Raw genomic sequence first — 17113 nt, forward strand, 5'->3', positions numbered from 1 at the left:
CCAAGAGCTAGGAAGGAAGTGCAGAGGCCGGGGTCCTCCCGGAGGGGTGGACAGTGTAGGAATTTGCTTCTTGGGGTGGGGGGGGGTCTGCTGTGGACAGAACCCTGGCCTCCTGAATGCTAGGCAAGTGCTCCACTCTGAGCCACACCCCTGACCCTGGAGGCTGCACTTGGTGACCTCCTGGGCTCTGCATTTCCTGAGGATGTTGGTCCTCCAGCTTGTCTACTTGCAACACGGTGGGTTGCGATGACAGCAGCCACCCTCAAGGTCACACGCACCCTGATTTTCCTCTGGAGTCACTTGTCCAGGTGTCTACATCCTGCTCCAGCCCTTGGGGAGTTTCCATTCCCTAAAGCAGACTGCACGTGGTGACCCCAGCTGCCTGTGTTGTCCAGGTGTGGGTGACAGTTCTTGCCACTCTCCCCCACCAGACAGGCAGGTCTCCATGTCTCCAGAGTGGTACCTGCCACTCGCTCAGCCCTGGAGGGTGAGGCTGACTGGGGGATGACCTCACAGTGGACCAGATTCCCATCAGGTCACTTCTTTAAGATGTATGTGACAGGGATGTGAGGGCGATCTGGCTGCGACATCTGTACCCCATTGATCACCAGGGTTGATTGGGCTGAGCTGGCTGGCTAGGCGGGTGTCCCCTTCCTCCCTCACCGCTCCACGTGCGTCCCTCCTGAAGCTGTGCGCTCTGTCAAAGAGGACGACCATCCCCAAGAGGAGGACCGCTCTTCGGTCAAGGGTGTACGAGTAGCCGCGGCTGCCCGGCTAGGACCTCCAAACAAGCTCCCGAGATGTGCGCAACAGGGGAGCCTTGCAAATCCACTTGGCAAATTCCCTCCCCGTGCTCTGCCCCCCACTACCTCGCGCCTCTTCTGTCTAGAGCAGAGGAACAAGAGGCACCACTTCGCCGAAAGGGACATCTCACCTACTCTGGGCCTGGCCCTGCTGGGAACAGTTTATGAGTTTAATCTGTTTGCAGGCCCCAATGACCCCGTGAGGGCTGGGGAAAATCTCCCAGGAAACACGGGGCCCTGGGACACCCGGGAGGTGCTGATGGAAGGTGGCTGTCCTGGTGGCCATTGCTAGGACCCCACGGCTCCTGGAGGGGCCATAACAACCAGGTTTTCTTCCGTGGCCCTTGTCTGGCCCGGCATGGCTAGAGAGCCTGTGGATCTGGTGCTGGGGACCAGCGTACTCCTGCCCCGGCCACCCACGGCCTTCCTCCCTCTGCCCCGTGTTCCTTGCCTCGCACACGATCTGGTCTCACACACTCAGAAACAGCGTGTGAGTGAAAGAAGCAGACAGTGCTGGGCGAGGAGGCACCTCCTACAGATGAGGAAACGGAGGCAGAGCGGCCTGGGGGCTTTACCAGGAGAGTGGCTGGCTCCACTGCCCCTCACTTGCCACCACCAGCCCTTGAGTCCTGCCGGCCCCAGGCCCCCTTGGCTCCCCACCGGCTGTGGTAGCTGGGCTGGCCCAGCACCCTGGCCGGCCCAAGCTGCCTGGTTTCAAACCAGCCAGTTACCTGCCAGAACAGCCATTTGTCCTGTCCCCAGTGTCTGGACCCCACCCTGTGCTGGCCTCACCTCCCAGCCTTTCCCACACAGCTACCTCTGCCCAGCCTGACTCTCCCTGAAGATCTGCCACCTTCGGGAAGCTCCCCCGTCCCTCCACCCTGGCTGCTCCTAGTCTGTGTCACCCAGGAGGGCTTGTCCTGGGGTGGCCCTGGGCCTTGGGGACCTGTCCAGTCCTGCCTGTACAGAGCCTTTGTGGACCTCTGGTCAAATGGAGAGCAGGGCCAGGTTCAGGTTCAGTTTCAACCTTGGATGCCACCGTGCCAGGTGAGGGCTGCACGGTCCACCCCCCAAACACCTGGAAACAGGTTCCAGCCCCTCTCTGCACACAGACCACCGACTGTTCAGATGGGCACAGGCGTCTGCATTCTAACCAACCACTGGGTCCTAAGTCACGGTGACGTGTGTCAACCACTGTCCTTTATCGTACTTGCTAGTCCTCATTCCGCTCAGCCCCACACAGTTGCAAGAGACTCAGAACAAAACACAAAGTCAGGAGGGAAGAGAGAGGTGTTCTGTCCCCCAGGGGCTGGCTCTGGCTTGTATGAGCCAACAGACGCAGGGACTTCTTAGTGGTGATAATGCCCCAGCTGGGTTTTGAAGCAGGTATAGGAGTTTCCCTGGGGCGATGAGGGTGAGGGGAGTGACATAAACCTCCACTTTGAAAACAGAGTGAGGGAAAGTACACAAAATGGGGCCTGAAAGTCTCTTTGGGGGTTGAGAACTGGCTGGCTGCAGCTAAGGGCACCAGGAAGACGTGAGCTCTCTCTCCACTCTGCCCCCCCCCCCCCCCCCCCGCCCGTGTGCTGGGTGTGGTTCACAGGCTTCAGAGGTGGATGGAGGTGCCAAGTGGCACTGGCACTACGAGACAGAGATGGGGCTGGCTAGGTGGGTGGAGACTCACCCATGTACCTCTGGTGTGGCCATGGGACCCAACCCCGTCTGGATTCCAGGTGGGGTGGGTCTGCGCCCCCAGCGCCGGGACAGGACTGGTGCCGGCCCCACACTGCCACCTGCCTGTCGGCTGGTGAACTGCAACCTGGGTGCAACAACAGACAAGGTCACGTGGACACAGACAGCACCAGGCCTGGAAATGTCGCCTTGCGGTTGGTGGTGAGGCTCGCAGAGCAACCCAGAGGTCCCCAGCGCTGCAAACGCCCCCCACCCATATCTGTGGACCTCCCAGGTCCCCAGCCCATGGTCAGCCAAACCACTGGCGCTCACAGACCACTGGGGAGGTGGGACAGAGGACAGCAATTCCTGCCTCCAGTGGACCCAGGTCCTCCCACTGTCCCCAAGATCTGCGGGGTTGGTCCCTGCAGTGCTGAATGTGAGGTTGTGGTCAGACACCTACCTGCACAGGGCAGGGACTGGACTATGGCCACGGCCACAGGCGAGCCATCATCAGAACTCTCGGGCTGTCCCAGCCGTGTGAACAATGTCCCTTTGGCCAGGCTTGGCCTCCAGCAGGGCTGGGGCAGGCTGACAGGTAGCCTCCAGGCTGCTGGGGCCCGGAGGCTGAGGGATTGGGTGAGGCTGGCCTTGGTCGACTTGAAAACACCAAGCACAAGCAAAGTGCTGCTGTCTTTGGGGTCACCCTCCCAGCCTGTCACCCCAGGCACAGACCCCAGGAGTCTGCCTCTCCTGCGGCCAGCTGTCCACAAGCCTGGCCATCTTGGGGATGAGGGAAGGGGAGCCTTGGAGGCCATACCAGGGCCAGTGCTGTTCCTGGACCACGAAGGGCTGAGAGGTGACTACAGGGCCGCTCAGACCTGACACTTGCTGCGTTGGAGGTCAGGCCAGCACAGGTCAGCAGAAGCTCCAGGTGAGGGCGGCCTCCTTCCTCTGAGTGGACAGGCAGTGGGCACCAGAGGCCCCTGGCACCTGTGCCTGCTGTGCCAGGGGACAAATGAGGCCTCTCTTACCCTGTCTCTGGGGACAAATGACCAGGGACAGGCTGGGGTGGTAGGGGGTGGGGAGAGCAGGGAGCTCAAGGACGAGGCAGTGCCACTGAGGCAGCAAAGGCTGGCTGCACCCTCTCGGGCTCCACCATCTTTCTCCAAAGCAAGTGGGGACTGAGTCTGACTGTACCGCGCCGTGTGCGCAGCGGGATGGCGTATTCCACCTGATCACCCTTGGGGACTGGCACCCACCGCCCTCATCATGGGTGTGTGTCTCCGACACGCTCACCACGGGTGTGAGCACCCACTGCCCTCAGGGTGGGGGGACGGCGCTCCCACTGCCCCTCGTCCCCAGTCGCCTGCCCTGCTGGCTGCCCAGTAGAAACCAGGAGAAAACCTGGGACGTTGAGTATAATTCGCCTTTTAATCAGAATGCGTGTAAATGACAGAACACCGCCGCCGTGCACAGACGGCGGCCACAGAATATGCGTCAAATTCATTCTGCCTAAGGAAGGGAGGGAGGGAGGACACGGGGCAGGGGGGTGGCGAGCCGGTGCCACCAGCCCTCGGTCCTGCGGACGCACGCCTCTGGAGCGGTAAGCGGAGGTCAAAAGCACAGCAGTAATACTGGGTAAGTCCTTCCTCGCGAAAAACATCTGAATTAATTCATTGAAGGTATCAAAAATATACCCTGTAAACCAATACATCATTTACACCTGCCTCCTCGCCCCACCGCGCAGCTGCGACGCTCCCAGGGTCCACTTCCTCCAGCACCTGTGCGCCCCAGGCCGCACCTGGCCCTGTTGCCCGCCCGCCTGGTCTGACTTGGCTCCCAGAGTCTCACCGGCTGGAGCAGCCTGTGGGGGACTGTGATGACTGTGTTGGGGGCTGGTCAGGGCCTGTGTCCGTCTGTCTAGAGTGCAAAGCAGGATGGGAGGCCGGGGGAGGGGGCAGGGGCTGCTAGCTCGGTTTAGACTTTGGTTCCAAATGCATCAGGGGGCAGGCAGTGGCATGGAGGTGCTTCGGGTCCCTGGATGCCCTGGCCCTGGCCACCCTGGCCGCACGTGAGCTCACCACACTCGCCACGCCCTGATCCTGGCCCGCTGTCCTACCTCCCTCTCCCTCCCTCTCTCCTCCCGAGCACCAGGTGTACATCCCCTGAGTGAGGTCGCTGCACAGGCCAGCCAGGGGCGGGGTCTTAGTTAAGGCTTAAGACAGGCAGGATGCCAGCTCTGGACGGACGGACGGACGGACGCGCAGGTGGACTCAGGGGCTCCTTCCTGGGCGGGCAGGGTGGGGGTGGGGGGGTCGGCAGCGCCCACTCCACACCGGGCTGCTCCTCCTGGAGCCCTTGCTGGGCCCTGGCACTGCCCTGTGCCCCGTGCGGTTGTGGAGTCACTCGCTGTCTGACAGCGTCTCGTACTGTGAGCACAGCAGAGGCTTCGGCTCCTCGTCCCAGGCGTGGTGGGGGCCGGCCAGGGGCCCACTGCCTGCAGAGAGGCCGGGCGGGGGTGGGGAGGCCATGACGCCCGCCTGCAGCCGCATGATCAGGGGGTTGTAGGGGAACGGCGTGGAACCTATGGGAAAACGGGGATGCGGCTTGAGAGGGCTTGCACTGGGCAGCCACCGCCGGCCCTGCCTGCCTGCCTGCCTGCCTGCCACATTACAGCAGGGCTTCGGCCTCTTTGTCCAGCACCACACTGGATCCCACAGACAGCCCCAGTTACCCTGCGTCCCCCACCTGCGCCCTGGTGGGAAGCTTCCTGGAGACGGGTGTCCTCTCCCTCCCGACCCCCTGCTGTCCCCGCGCCCACCTGCGGATGAGGGTCGGTCCTCCCACACGCGGTTGGTGAGTGGTGTCCGGCGGTTGCAGTCGCCCTCCGAGTGCACTGAGGAGACGGAGGGAGGCCGGTCTCCGGACACCAGGCCCGGGGCTGGGGACTTGGCTTTTCGGCTGCTGGGTCTGCCAGAGACCTTGGCCTTCCCGCCACCACCTGCAGGGGGACACAGTGGGAAGGGGCCGCGTCGGGTGGCGAAGGGACCACTGGCACCCCGGTGGGGCTGCAGGCTGGGGGCGGCCTGGGTGGGCAGTGCCCTGCCACAGGGAAGCCACCCGCCTCCTGGGCCCTGAGGGTGGAGGCAGTGGCACGTGTCCTGTTCCCCAGGAGGCTGAGATGGCCAGGAGCCTGGAGCTGTGTCTGGGGACGGGCCTTGGACTGCTGGCCACGCCTGTCAGGCTTTGCCATCCACTCCCCTGGGGCGCGGCCCCGGAATGGCACCTGGGCTCGGCAGGCCACAGGCCTCTACAGACAAGTGGGGCCCTGAGGCCAGGCCCGACCCCGGCTGGAGTCCAGTACTTCTTGGCGCCTCAGGGTCCAGACTGGACAACTGAGCCCACGATCTCTTCGCTTGTCCCCTCCCATCAGCCTGAGGGCCAGTGCTGGACACCCACGGCGGACCTGGCTACCTACTACCCTATCCATGCAGCGGGCGGGTCCTCCCTCCCTAGCCAGGGCCCCCACCCCAGGAGCCATGGCTGGGCCTGGACACGGGCGGGGCGAGGCAGGGGAGGAGGCGGGCAGGGCGTGGGCAGCGGTGTGAGTGACCGAGGAAGCAGCAGCACTCGGGGCCACGTGGGTAAGGGGGAGGGGGTGCCAGGGTGACGCGACACGGCCTCGGCCGCGTCGGATTAGAAACTCGAGAACAATGTGAAACTGAAACGCACACAAAAATAAGTGACAAGCTCCAAAGCTGGGGGCGGGGGACACGGAGGCTTAAGGACATCGGGGGCAGCCGGGCGGGCGGGGGAGGCCTGCAGACCTGGCGAGGTGAGCGCGTGGTCGCTCCGTCCGTCAGCAGCGGTTATGGGCAGAGCGGCAGCGGGCAGGCCGGCACGGACGCTCACAGCGTTAAAAGCATTGGTGCCGAGCGGCGGGGGCTCCTCCCACTGATCATATTTACCCATGAGTGCCTTTCTAATTATGGCCTCCAGCCCCATGTTGGTGCCGCCATGCTCCTGCACCGTCTGGCTTCTACAGGTCATAAGGCCTGGGAGAGAGACAGACAGACGGACACACAGGGGCCGGGGAGCCAGAGGGGTGCCAGAGAGAGAGGAGGGAGGGAGGAGGAGGAGAGAGAGAGACACAGTGAGCACATTTCAGCAAAGCAACACGTTTCTTTCCTTCCTTCCTTCCTTCCTCCCTTCCCGTCTCTCCTGCAGGGTGGCGACACGGGGCTGGGGTTCAGGATGCCCCCTGGTTTGGCTCCTGTGCTATCCTAGGGAAGTCAGGAGACCCCTCTGTGCCCCGGTACCATCTGGGGCTTTTTTTTTTTTTTTTGAAACTTCCAGTGTTCTTAAAAAGAGGGCATGGTGGGAGAGCTGCCAGGTCACTGGATTAAGTCAGAACAGGGCAGGAGGTGGGGAGACCCCGTTTGGAACCGCCCAGCCATGGGGGCTGGGAAGGGGCCCAGAGAGGAAAGGTGACCAGAGGTCCTCTCACTGCCCCGCCTTGCCTGAGGCCCTGCCTGAGCGCCCCCCAACTTCTCCCCACCAGGAACCAGAGGAGAAAGAGGTGCAGAGACGGACGTGAGGTGAGGTGAGGGGAGGGTCGCAGCCATGCAGTTACGTGCGGGCGGGGGACAGGGCAGATGTAGACAGGTGCACAGCCACTCCAGCCCCAGCTGGCCCAGCCCCATGACAAGGACAGAGTGGTTGAACTGACAAACTGATCCCCGGGGAATGCTCAGACCCCATTGTGCCTCCCCATCAGCCTTTTACTGTTTCCTGGGTTTTCGTCCCATTTTTCTTTCTGTCCTGGGGTGGGGGACTCTGCAAAGCTGGCACAGGGCAGACACCCTGTCCCGGCATTTCTGTTTAGCCAGACTGCTTCCCAAACCCTCCAAGGCCCCCCAGTCCTGTCCCCCTGACTCCGAGCGAGGCCGTCAGGAATTTAAAACTTCTGCGTTGACCGAGCACTGTGAGTATTAAGCAGCCCGTGTTGACATGCTCTGGACGGTTGCCGTTTGTAAACTGGCCCCACAGCGCCTGTGAGGCTGGGGGTCATGGCCACTCTTTGCACCCCATTTCTGGGCAACTATTGGCTGCCTATACTTTTCTCTTATTCCCCCTTGGGTTTTGGGTGAACTTGGGGCCAGGGACGCTCATGACACCGTCCTCAGTGCTGCCTGAGCCACAGTCCAGCAGCTCTTTTAGAAACCTCCAACAGGGGTGAACACCCCCAAAACAGAAAAAGCATTTACAATCCTGCACATTCAGAAGGAACACGGCGAGGGCCATGGTGCTGGTGGCTTCTGCTTGGAGTGCATGCTGGTGATCACAGCAGCACTCCTGAGACTTGTCCCCAAGGTGACGTGCCCTGGCTTGACCCAGAGAGTGGGCCCACAGAGCTAGGGTTTGAACTCGGGGCCTCCTGCTTGCTAGGCAGGTGCTCTGCCGCTTAAGCCACCAGCCCGTTTGGCTTTCAGTGTTTTTCAGGTACAGTCTCGCAGTTTTTGCCCTGGGCTGCAATCCTCCGGCCTCTGCCTCCCGTGTGGCGGGGATCACAGGGGTGGCCACCATGTCCTGCCTGTTTGTTGAGGCAGGGTCTCACATTTTTGCCAGCTCTGGCCTAGAACCTCGACCTGTCTCTGCCTCCTGAGTAGCTGGGATTGCAGGCATGAGCCAGCGCACCTGGCCTTTGACAACTTTTAAGGGAGCAAACAAAAAATATATATAACAAAATACATAAATATATAAAACCTAAATGTACATAAAATCTACATGGACAAGTTTCAGCACAAATCATAATTATGCCTTCCCACAAATCCCTAAACATGTATACATGGCTGTGCCAGTGTCAAGCCTTGGAACATTCTAGAACCGCTCATTTCTAGCCATCTTGCTCTGAGGCTGAGTCTGGCACATGGTGCCCCAGCGGGGACCCCCGTGAAGGTCAGCAAACCATCCTGTCCCTCTGGCCTTGGCCTTCCACGGAAGGACGGGTGTAATCCTGTCACGCAGAGGGACAGAGCTGCACGTGTCCTGCTCTTCAGCCCACCTCGGGCTGCACCTCACCGAGGCACCTCTCAAAGTCCCACTCCAGGACAGCAGGAACACACAAGGGACCCTCCAGACACAGGCCATGGGTCCATCCAACCTCCAAAGCCCCGAAGTCCAAAGTATCACAGAAGTCTTAAGTTTCTGATATAAAACAGCCTGTGACTGTCATCCCCACCTCCCTCACTTGATTTGGAAACGACAAAACAAAGTCCCGGTCAGCTTCCCGGCTCGAATTTTCATGTTTAGCGGACGACCTGGCTGCGACCGACGATGCTGCTGCGAGGCCCGAGGCTTTGCACCCAGCCCGGGCTGGCTTCTGGCACAGACTCCGCTTTCATCTGCCACCCTACAAACAGCCAGCGTGCGTCTACACAGCGTGCATCTAATACTAAACCTGCCACCCTGCAAGGTCAGGCAACCTTGACCCTGAACTCCAAGAGGTCCTGGCTCAGTGAGGACACCACGCTGTGGACAAGGCTTGCCAGGGCCTGCTGTGTGACTTTGAGCCTTACTGAGGGTTAAGGGAGGCCAGGAGGAGGGGCTGGACCGTGTCCCCGTGACGGCCGTGCAGCCAGGCCTGAGGGTTACCTGCTCCGGTGATGGCGGGCATGTTGAAGATCTCTGTCCCGGGCTGCCCGATATCTGGAGGGGGGTACATGGGTGAGGCTCACAGCCCACAGATCCTGGAGACCAGCACCCACCCACCCGCATCCCGGTTCCTGGACCACAAGGACTAGTCCAGGCTCTGGCGTTATGGGCTTGGGCTGGGGCCACACGAAAGGTTTCTACTCCAGCCCTGGCCACCTGTCCACAACCACCCTGCAGATGGGGCTCCTGGAGGTCAGGTTCTCACTCACTCCTCACCCACTGCACACTGTCCCCACATCTGACTGCTGAGGACAGGGGTCTAGGGACTGTATCATGTGATGAGTACTGTCGAGTGGCAGTCACCTAGCCCCTGTGCGATGTGACCGATCCCAGTGTTCAGATGGGGCCAAGTGTGCACACATTCACTAAGCGCCTAGATACGTCAGGTGACGTCAGGTGACATTCTGTGCCATTAAGCGGTCACGGAAAAGCCAACAGGTGGAGACGCTGCTGGGTTCTGGGGGCGGGGATGGAGGTCGTGGAGTGGCTCAGGGCAGGTGCATGGGCCCCCCAAATGCCCCCCGCCCCAGCTCCCAGCCCAGGGTGCCCCAGCTGCTGCTCACTGTATTCCGGCTCGTTGCGGTTGTGGGTGTTCAGCTTCTTGTTGATCTCCTGCTTCTTAGACTTGACCATGGCGGAGTTGCTCTCCGTCAGCTTGCTGAAGAAGGCCGGCGGCTGGCTCGTGTTGCTTGGAGACTTGGAGCCCATCCTGCTGGGAGGGGTGTGGGGATCAGAACTCCCGGGAAAGCCAGCTCAGCACTGAGCTTGCATGCCTTGGAAGACGGGGCGCTCACAGCCCTGCTCCTCCCGGGCCCACAGCTGTTAAGAGGGGAACCAGCCTCCAGAAACCTTTTTTGCAGCGGACCTGGCCTTGGGCTAGGGTCTCTCGACAGACCCTTGGCTGCGTGGTGGGCCATCCGTAACCTGCTGCAGGGTGACCTCACAGAGGATCCCTAAGCTGGGCTGGAACTGGAGGCAGGCCCGTGGTCCCCTGGCTCTCTGCCTCCACCCAGGATGGGTCTTATCCATGCACCTAACTCATCAGTCCTCAGATCCTCCGCAGGTGCTGGGTACAAGCCTGACCTAAGCTGAGACGCCAGCCCAGGACACTGGGCTACTACTGGACACCCCCCTCATACACACACAGTGAAGTGCATCTCCTGCCCCCGAGTTTGTAACAGTGGCTATGCAGGTCAAGGCCACCCAGCTGAGCACTGAAGCTGGCGCCAAACTCTGCACTGCCAGAGGAGGGCCGAGGATAAGGGTGCAGCCTCTGAGGCGAGGTTTTTGCCACAGGGTACCTGGGCTCCGCCTGCTCCCCGTCTCGGTACAGCAGCGGGTACACTGCGCTCCGGGGGTGCCCTGGCTCCGCCATGCCCTCTGGTGGGGACACGGGTTCAAGGCCATCCTCACTGGTGCCCAGGACCAACGTCTTGCTTGGCTCCGGAGATCTGGGTGGAAAGAAGGTCCCAGCTGCGGTCAGAGCCCTCCCTCCTGAAGGGGAGGCCACCGACCCCATCAAGGCTCCAGCTTTCCGAAGAATGGCCAAGCAGTAGGGACTTTTGGGGCTGTGGCCACATTCTGTTTTTTACCACTCATTAAAAATGTAGCTTTAGCTGATGAAGTGTGCACAAACAGGCTTCAGAAACATGGCCCCGGGGCCATGGTGCTGACTTTGGCTCGCAGGCCCGGTCAGAGCTCACTGCTCCGCAAAGACATCTGCTGTCTCTGTGCCTGTGTGCCCCACTTCTCCCAGCATGACTCTCTTCACCCCAGAGCTCAGAGCTCTCCCGCCTCCCCTGACCCCAGAGCCGACCGGGGTGGGAGCGTGCGCGCGCACGCGTACGCGTGTGTGTACGTGTGCGTGCATGCGTGTATGCACCCCGCACCTGTGGGCAGTTTCCCCATGTGCGGAAAGGAGGCAATGCCACCCCCACCTCCGGGGGCAATGCTGAGCACAGGGTCAGGACGAGTGACGCATCAGCTGAGGGGTGGATCCTTTATCGCTCCTGACATCTTGGCTCAGTGACGGGGCAAATCTCCCAATCTGTGTGCCTCAGTTTCTCACCTGTGCAGTGGCACTAAGTGAGCCTCACCCTTTGCTGAGCTCAGCCCCCAGGCCTCAGAAGGCCAACACCTAAAGCAGGTGCCCTGAAGGCCCCCACTCACCTCTTGCCCCCCTCGCTGTGGGGGGAGGTGCGGGCCGGGGCTCCGTGGTCAGGGGGTGGGAGGTAGAGGTCACTGGGCGGGCGGCGGAGGTCCAGCACAGGGCAGCTGGCTCCAGGGAAGGAGTAGAGGGGGGCGGGCAGGGGGGCGCTGAGCTGCTGCGGGTGGTGTCGTGTGTAGTCCTGTGTGATAACCTCCTGCAGGTCAAGGGGACAGGTCAAGGGCTGTCCTGCTGGACACTTCTGGGTGGGGTGGGGCAGAGCCCTGGCTCAGTTCTGGCTTCCTGGGGGACTGTGGATCTGCCCGCGCTCTCTGGGCCTCAGGTTCCCCAAGTCCACGCATGGGGGAGGGGCTTGGTCTTTCACACTGGAAACCACAGGTAGCTTGGACTTGACTTACAGAAATGGAACGTGGTAGAGCTCAGAGCACGTGTGGACAGTGCCCTTGACTCTGACTAGAAGACACTGCCCTTCTGCTGCCCTGCCAGGACCACGGGGCTGTCCTCCCCTCGCTGGGACCTGGCCCCGCCCAGGTGCTAAGGGCAGAGAACAGGTAGTTACGCTGATATGCTGTGCCAGGGTGACCACCCGCTGGTGACCTTTGACCCCTGGGGCGCTCTGGAGCAGTGGACTGGATGAGGGCAGGCTCTCAGGCAGCGGCCGCAGGTGGGGGAGGTGAACAGCCTCTCCACTGAGCTTCATGGGTCCTATGGGCAGAGACGAGCCATCAGGGCTGGGGACAACAGCAAGGGCCCAAGCTGGCTCCAGTGTGCCAAGCTACATGTCCTCTGGGGCCTCAGTTTCCCCACCTGTGTGACTGGGGTGCTTACCTGGCTGCTTGTGCCGCAGCTCCCCCTCCAGGTGGCTCTTGTCGAGCTCCTCCAGGTGCCTGGGGAGCCCCTTTTCGTGGGTCAGACTGGGCGAGCTCACAGGGCTGACAGGCTCTACCCCATCGGGGCTGCAGCCACCACCATGGTAACCTAAGACAGGCGGGCCAGGTCAGGTGTAGGCTGAGTCAAAGGGGCAGGGCCTCCACCCCAGCCCACCCTCCACTGGCTGGTGCCCTGAGATGAAGGGATCCTGAGCTGGGGTGGGGTTTGGGCCTCTGGAGACAGAACCAGAAGGGATGTGCGTGTGTGGGGGAAACAGATAAAGCAGGAAGACAGAAAGGGAGAGAAGTGGGGAAAGCAGAATCTGCAGATGAGGCACACAGACAGCCAGACAGACACAGATTAAGGTAGAGTGAGACACACAGACACTGAGGGGCAGTCAGAGGAGGAAGCGGGCAGTGGAGAGGGCTCCTTGGGGCTGGACATGGAGAGGGAGATAGCAGAGTGAGGGGCAGGAGGTCAAAAGACCCCAGGACCCTCCTGGGCCCTGCTTCACTGTCTGCAGCCCAGCACAGCAGAGCCAGGGAGGGCAGAACTGCCTCTTTCTCTCCCGGGTGCCCAGAGCAGGGGACACCAGGTGGGAGGGATGTACCAGTGCCCCTCCTCCCACACCCTCCTCCCTGCCTGCCTCGGTTTCCTCCAGATCAAATTACACCTGCACCAGGGCAGCGGGGCGAAGCTACCAGTTCACAGCCCTGCCCCCTGCCCCCTGGTCCCCACCCAACGAAGGTGCAAAGGGGGAAGATGACAGGTGCTGCCGGAGTCCAAAATCACAGATCCATTCATTAAAGGAAAAAAAAAAGAAAAAGAAAAAGGTGAAAATCCAAAAAGAAAAAAGAAAAAAACCAAAAAACCATGATAGAACGATGTGCAAATGATGAAGTGCTCCAAACCAGAAGGGCGGCGGCTGTGACTTGCAGATCGTCAGAGCGTGCAATCGACGAAGACGGTTTAAAAACAAATACCAAACCCAACAACGACACAAAAAAAAAGGGGGGCGGGTAGGGGCATAAACAGCAAAGATCTGAAAATATCTTTGGGCCACGGATGGGGCGGGGGCGGGCCGGAAGTCTTACCGTCGCGAGGAGACTCCTCGGCCAGCGCACCTCCTTCTCGCGACCCCTTATCGTGAGCAATTTGACGCGTGATTATTGCGTCTATGAAGGTGGCCGCTGTCAGGGTGGTCTTACCCAGAGAACGGAGTTCCAATTCCTGGATGGAAAAGGGTTTACTTTGAATCTTTTCCCGGTGCGGATCGGAGGCCGAGGCGGGTGCTGGCGGGTCCGGGCTGGCGTGGAGGGGCGTGAGGCTCTTCGCTGGGGTGCGGGTGGTGGTAGTGTGGCTGGAGCTGGGGGGTGCTAAGGACCGGGGCTCGGAGCTCTTGCTGGGCGAGGAAGCGGGCTCCCGGGCTGGGGGCTTGGCGAGGAAGGCGTGGCCAGTGTCCGCACGGGGCCGCTCAGGCCGGGAGACCCGAGGAGCCTCCTTGGGCATCAGGACGGGTTCCATGAGGGTAGAGTAGACGCCATCGAGGGCACTGCCCAGCGGGCAGTGGGTGGCGGGTGGGAATGTGACCGCCGGGCGGACAGGTGAGGAAGTGGAGGTGGACCTGGAATTGAAGAGAGCGGGGGATCAGGCAGCTGTCGGTCAGTGAGTCACTCTCTCACTCCAACACCCTGGATGAGTCCCCACTCCCTACCGCTCTCCTGGCTGCGACCTGCGAGACTGTGGCATGGTCTTCTCTACCACTGACGCCCCGACCCATCCGCTCACTCACTGCACCATTGTGAAGTTTCCTACTGAGCACCAGCGAGGTGCCAGGCCCCTGTTCCAGACTCTACAAATTGCACGTTAGCACGTACAAGAGCCCGACGCCAGGGCGAGGAGAGCAAGTGGCAGGGAAGCCCGAGCAGGGTGGCCAGGAGGGTGCTCTGAGGAGGCGGCGAGAACGCTGGGCCTCACAGGACAAGAGAGGAGGAGTGGGAAAGACAGGGCACAGGCCCCAGGGAGGCTCATGAAGTCCAGCCACCCCTGCCCAGCCGCACAGCCAACTCCAGCCCTGTAGCCTCCTGTCATTCCCCATGTCCTCATCTTCTGCAAACTCTACTCCTAGGGCTCTATCAGTTACTGTCACTTCCTTATCCGTGCACCCACCCGCCCTGCTCCTCCACCCATCACCCACGGGATTAACCACACGCCTGTCCACTCTGTTCATCCACGTATCAAGCTGAACCATCCCCCCACCCAGCACCATCGTCTACCCACCTACCCCTACCCCGTCCTCACAACCTGTCCACCGACTCTTCATCTAAGCCACCCACCCACCTACTTATGGATCCTCCAGCTGCCCACCTGTCCTCCATCCACCTACTCAAATATTCAGCCACCCCTCCCCATCGCCTGTCCCCATTCCCAAACCAACCTGCCTGCTTATCTGCCACCCCTCACCATCCCAGCCCACGGGGCCGCCGGTGCCCCGGCCCCTGGTGCCAACCTGGCCCACCTCAGGACTGTGGGCGTGCTGGGCTCCACGGGCGTGACAGTGCCCTTCATGCTAGTGTTGTGCAGCACACTGGGCCTCTGCTGCAGGGCGTCCTGGGTCCGGGGGGAGATGGGTGAAGGCTGGTGGGCATGGGAGTGGGAGGCGGGGCGGCTGCTGCCACCCACGGCTGCGCTACCACCACCGCTGCTCTGCTCCGTACCTGGTGACAGGCTGCTGGTCAGGGAGGCCAGGCCTCAAGGGCCAGGGTGAGACCCATGGCAGGGTGGGCTGGGGCGGGAGGGGTCCCCGCTGCCTTACCAGGCCTCCAGATGGGTGCGTGCTCCACTGTCGTGGTGGATGTGAGGATGGATTTCTCCCGCTCCCTCTCCCGCTCCGACGAGGACGTGGCTGCTGATTTTGTCAGGTGAGAGGGACCTCCTGGGAAACCCCAAAAAGCCGAAGGCTTGCCCCAGGTCCAGGGGGCAGATGCTTGCCTGCTGGGATAAACCCTGCCCCCATCAGCCCGCTGGGGACAGCATGGTACCTGGGGAGAGTGGGGAGCTGCTATGGCGGCTGCTGAAGGGCTGGGGCGCCGTGGGGAGGTAGGCAAGGCGGTCTATGGCGGTGGCGGGTGTGCCTGGCGTCGGGGGCACCAGCACAGGCAGGTGTGGCACTTGGGACAGGTCAATGATGCCTGTGGAGTGGGACAGCTGCAGTGCAGGGGGTAGAGAGGCCTAGCTGCCCCTGCTGGCCCCCATCCTGGGGAGTGGTGCACTCACCCCTGATTCGGGGCCAGGCAAGGGCACCTCCTCCTCCTCAGCCCCGTGTCCCCTGAGTGGCCAACCCTCCGGCAACACCCAGGGTGACTTTAGTTTCTTGGCCTGGCCCCAGTCAGCACTGGTCATTCTAGAACAGTCTCTGGATGGTGCTCCAGCTCCCCAGAGCAAAGCAGCCCTGCATTGTCTGAAAGCCCAGGACTCCATGGTCCTCACGGTCTCCCGTTCTGCCTCGAAACTCCCAGGACCGTGTGTGGCAGGACTGCACCCGGGTGCGTGTGCACACCCACTGTGCGTCAGGAGGCGCCCGCCACACGCTCGACTCCCAGGTGCAAACTGACGTCCACAGCACGCTCACGCTCGCGCCACCCGGCAGGCCCGTACGCTCAGGGGTGCCCACGCCACCCGCAGCGACCCCGCCAGCCGCCTCTCAGGGCACAGGGCACGTGCAGGCACGCGCGTCCTCTGCACGCCCTGGCGGCTAAGAGCACCCAGGAGCGGCCCGCGTGGCTGAGGCGCCTGCCCCACCCACCTCGTGGGCCGGTGGCATAGTTGAGGGCCAGCGAGGGCTCCCGCGGCGACAGACCCCGCAGCACGTCCGCGCGCTGGGCCATGGCGGAGGCTGCGTTGTGATGCATCTGCTGCGAGGTGATGTAGTCGTTGATGATGGTCTGGCGGTTCTCCAGGGCCGCGGTGTCGGGGTAGCCGCGGATGAGGTACGGCGGGTACAGGTGAGGGTAGGTGGGGTTGGGAGCCAGGTGCCGGGGCAGGTAATAGGCGGCAGCTGCTGGGAAGGGCGCAAGGGTCAGGCTGGCCACACCTGGTCTTCACGCGGCTCTCCACGCCCCCCACCCCCACCCCCACCGCCACTGCTGCACCTGACAGCTTCCTGCGCGCACACGCGGGCAGCCCAGAGCGCCAAACAGAACCAAGGCCTCAAAGTCGCCACCCAGAGAAACAGACCTGTGGACACCGGCAGCCTGTGTGCTGACAGTGACTAGGGCCCCTTCCTCCCTGGGCCACGTCCCCATGGCTGGGAACCCGTGGGCCTGGACCAATCACCTGCATCCAGAGGGATCCCGCGGGGTATGGAGGTGGGGTCGAAGGCCAGCGGGAGGTGGCTCCGGTACAGGTCCACGCCACTCACGCCGCGAAGCAGGTGCTCGTAGGGGGAGATGGGGTGGGGGTGGTGCTCGGGCACAGTGCTGTGGGGGGACTTGGCGATCTCCCGGGGCGTCGATGTCAGCTTGCGGTCCTGGGGCGCCTTGCTAGATAAGAGGCTGCCTGTGGGGACAGGTCACGGGCTGCTTGGCCCCTGTGCACCACCAGCACTCCCACAGAGGCCCCGAGACTGGGGTCACCCACCCCCTTTCCATGACTCCCAGCGCACTCATTCATTCCTTCGTCCCTTAAAAAAACTCCATTCACTTGTTCACTGTTCAGGCCGTGTTTACGCGCAGTACAGTTCTGAGAGCGGGGGTCACCCCAACAAGACAGAGAAGAGGCCCCTGCAGGAGGAGCTGATGCTCAGGGGAGGAGATGGATGATAAAACAGCAAACACGTAGGGCCTTTGGAGAGACAAACGCTCCAAAGAAAAATTTTAAAGTGTCA

The 17113-nt window shown here is 61.9% G+C and overlaps 1 protein-coding gene across 24 annotated transcripts in view; it reads right to left on the reverse strand.

The window, feature by feature from the left end:
- Nucleotides 1–3889: 3889 nt before the first annotated feature.
- Ncor2 (nuclear receptor corepressor 2) overlaps nucleotides 3890–17113 on the reverse strand; it is a 162824-nt gene continuing 149600 nt past the window's right edge. For 11 of the 24 annotated variants that reach the window (XM_074060784.1, XM_074060783.1, XM_074060786.1 and 8 more), the window contains 15 exons: nucleotides 16564–16785; nucleotides 16034–16288; nucleotides 15270–15419; nucleotides 15044–15163; nucleotides 14738–14945; nucleotides 13323–13852; nucleotides 12187–12336; nucleotides 11918–12063; nucleotides 11361–11554; nucleotides 10493–10642; nucleotides 9755–9903; nucleotides 9132–9185; nucleotides 6305–6532; nucleotides 5299–5478; nucleotides 3890–5061 (listed from right to left, as the gene is read on the reverse strand). In XM_074060784.1, coding sequence (XP_073916885.1) covers nucleotides 4880–5061; nucleotides 5299–5478; nucleotides 6305–6532; nucleotides 9132–9185; nucleotides 9755–9903; nucleotides 10493–10642; nucleotides 11361–11554; nucleotides 11918–12063; nucleotides 12187–12336; nucleotides 13323–13852; nucleotides 14738–14945; nucleotides 15044–15163; nucleotides 15270–15419; nucleotides 16034–16288; nucleotides 16564–16785 — 2918 coding nt within the window. In that variant the 3' untranslated portion in view covers nucleotides 3890–4879. The remainder of the gene's footprint in view (nucleotides 5062–5298; nucleotides 5479–6304; nucleotides 6533–9131; nucleotides 9186–9754; nucleotides 9904–10492; nucleotides 10643–11360; nucleotides 11555–11917; nucleotides 12064–12186; nucleotides 12337–13322; nucleotides 13853–14737; nucleotides 14946–15043; nucleotides 15164–15269; nucleotides 15420–16033; nucleotides 16289–16563; nucleotides 16786–17113) is intronic. The other 13 variants (XM_074060793.1, XM_074060791.1, XM_074060789.1 and 10 more) reach the window with 11 other exon arrangements.

Source organism: Castor canadensis, chromosome 18 (assembly GCF_047511655.1).
Source record: "Castor canadensis chromosome 18, mCasCan1.hap1v2, whole genome shotgun sequence".
In the NCBI taxonomy this organism is placed as follows: Eukaryota; Metazoa; Chordata; class Mammalia; order Rodentia; family Castoridae; genus Castor; species Castor canadensis.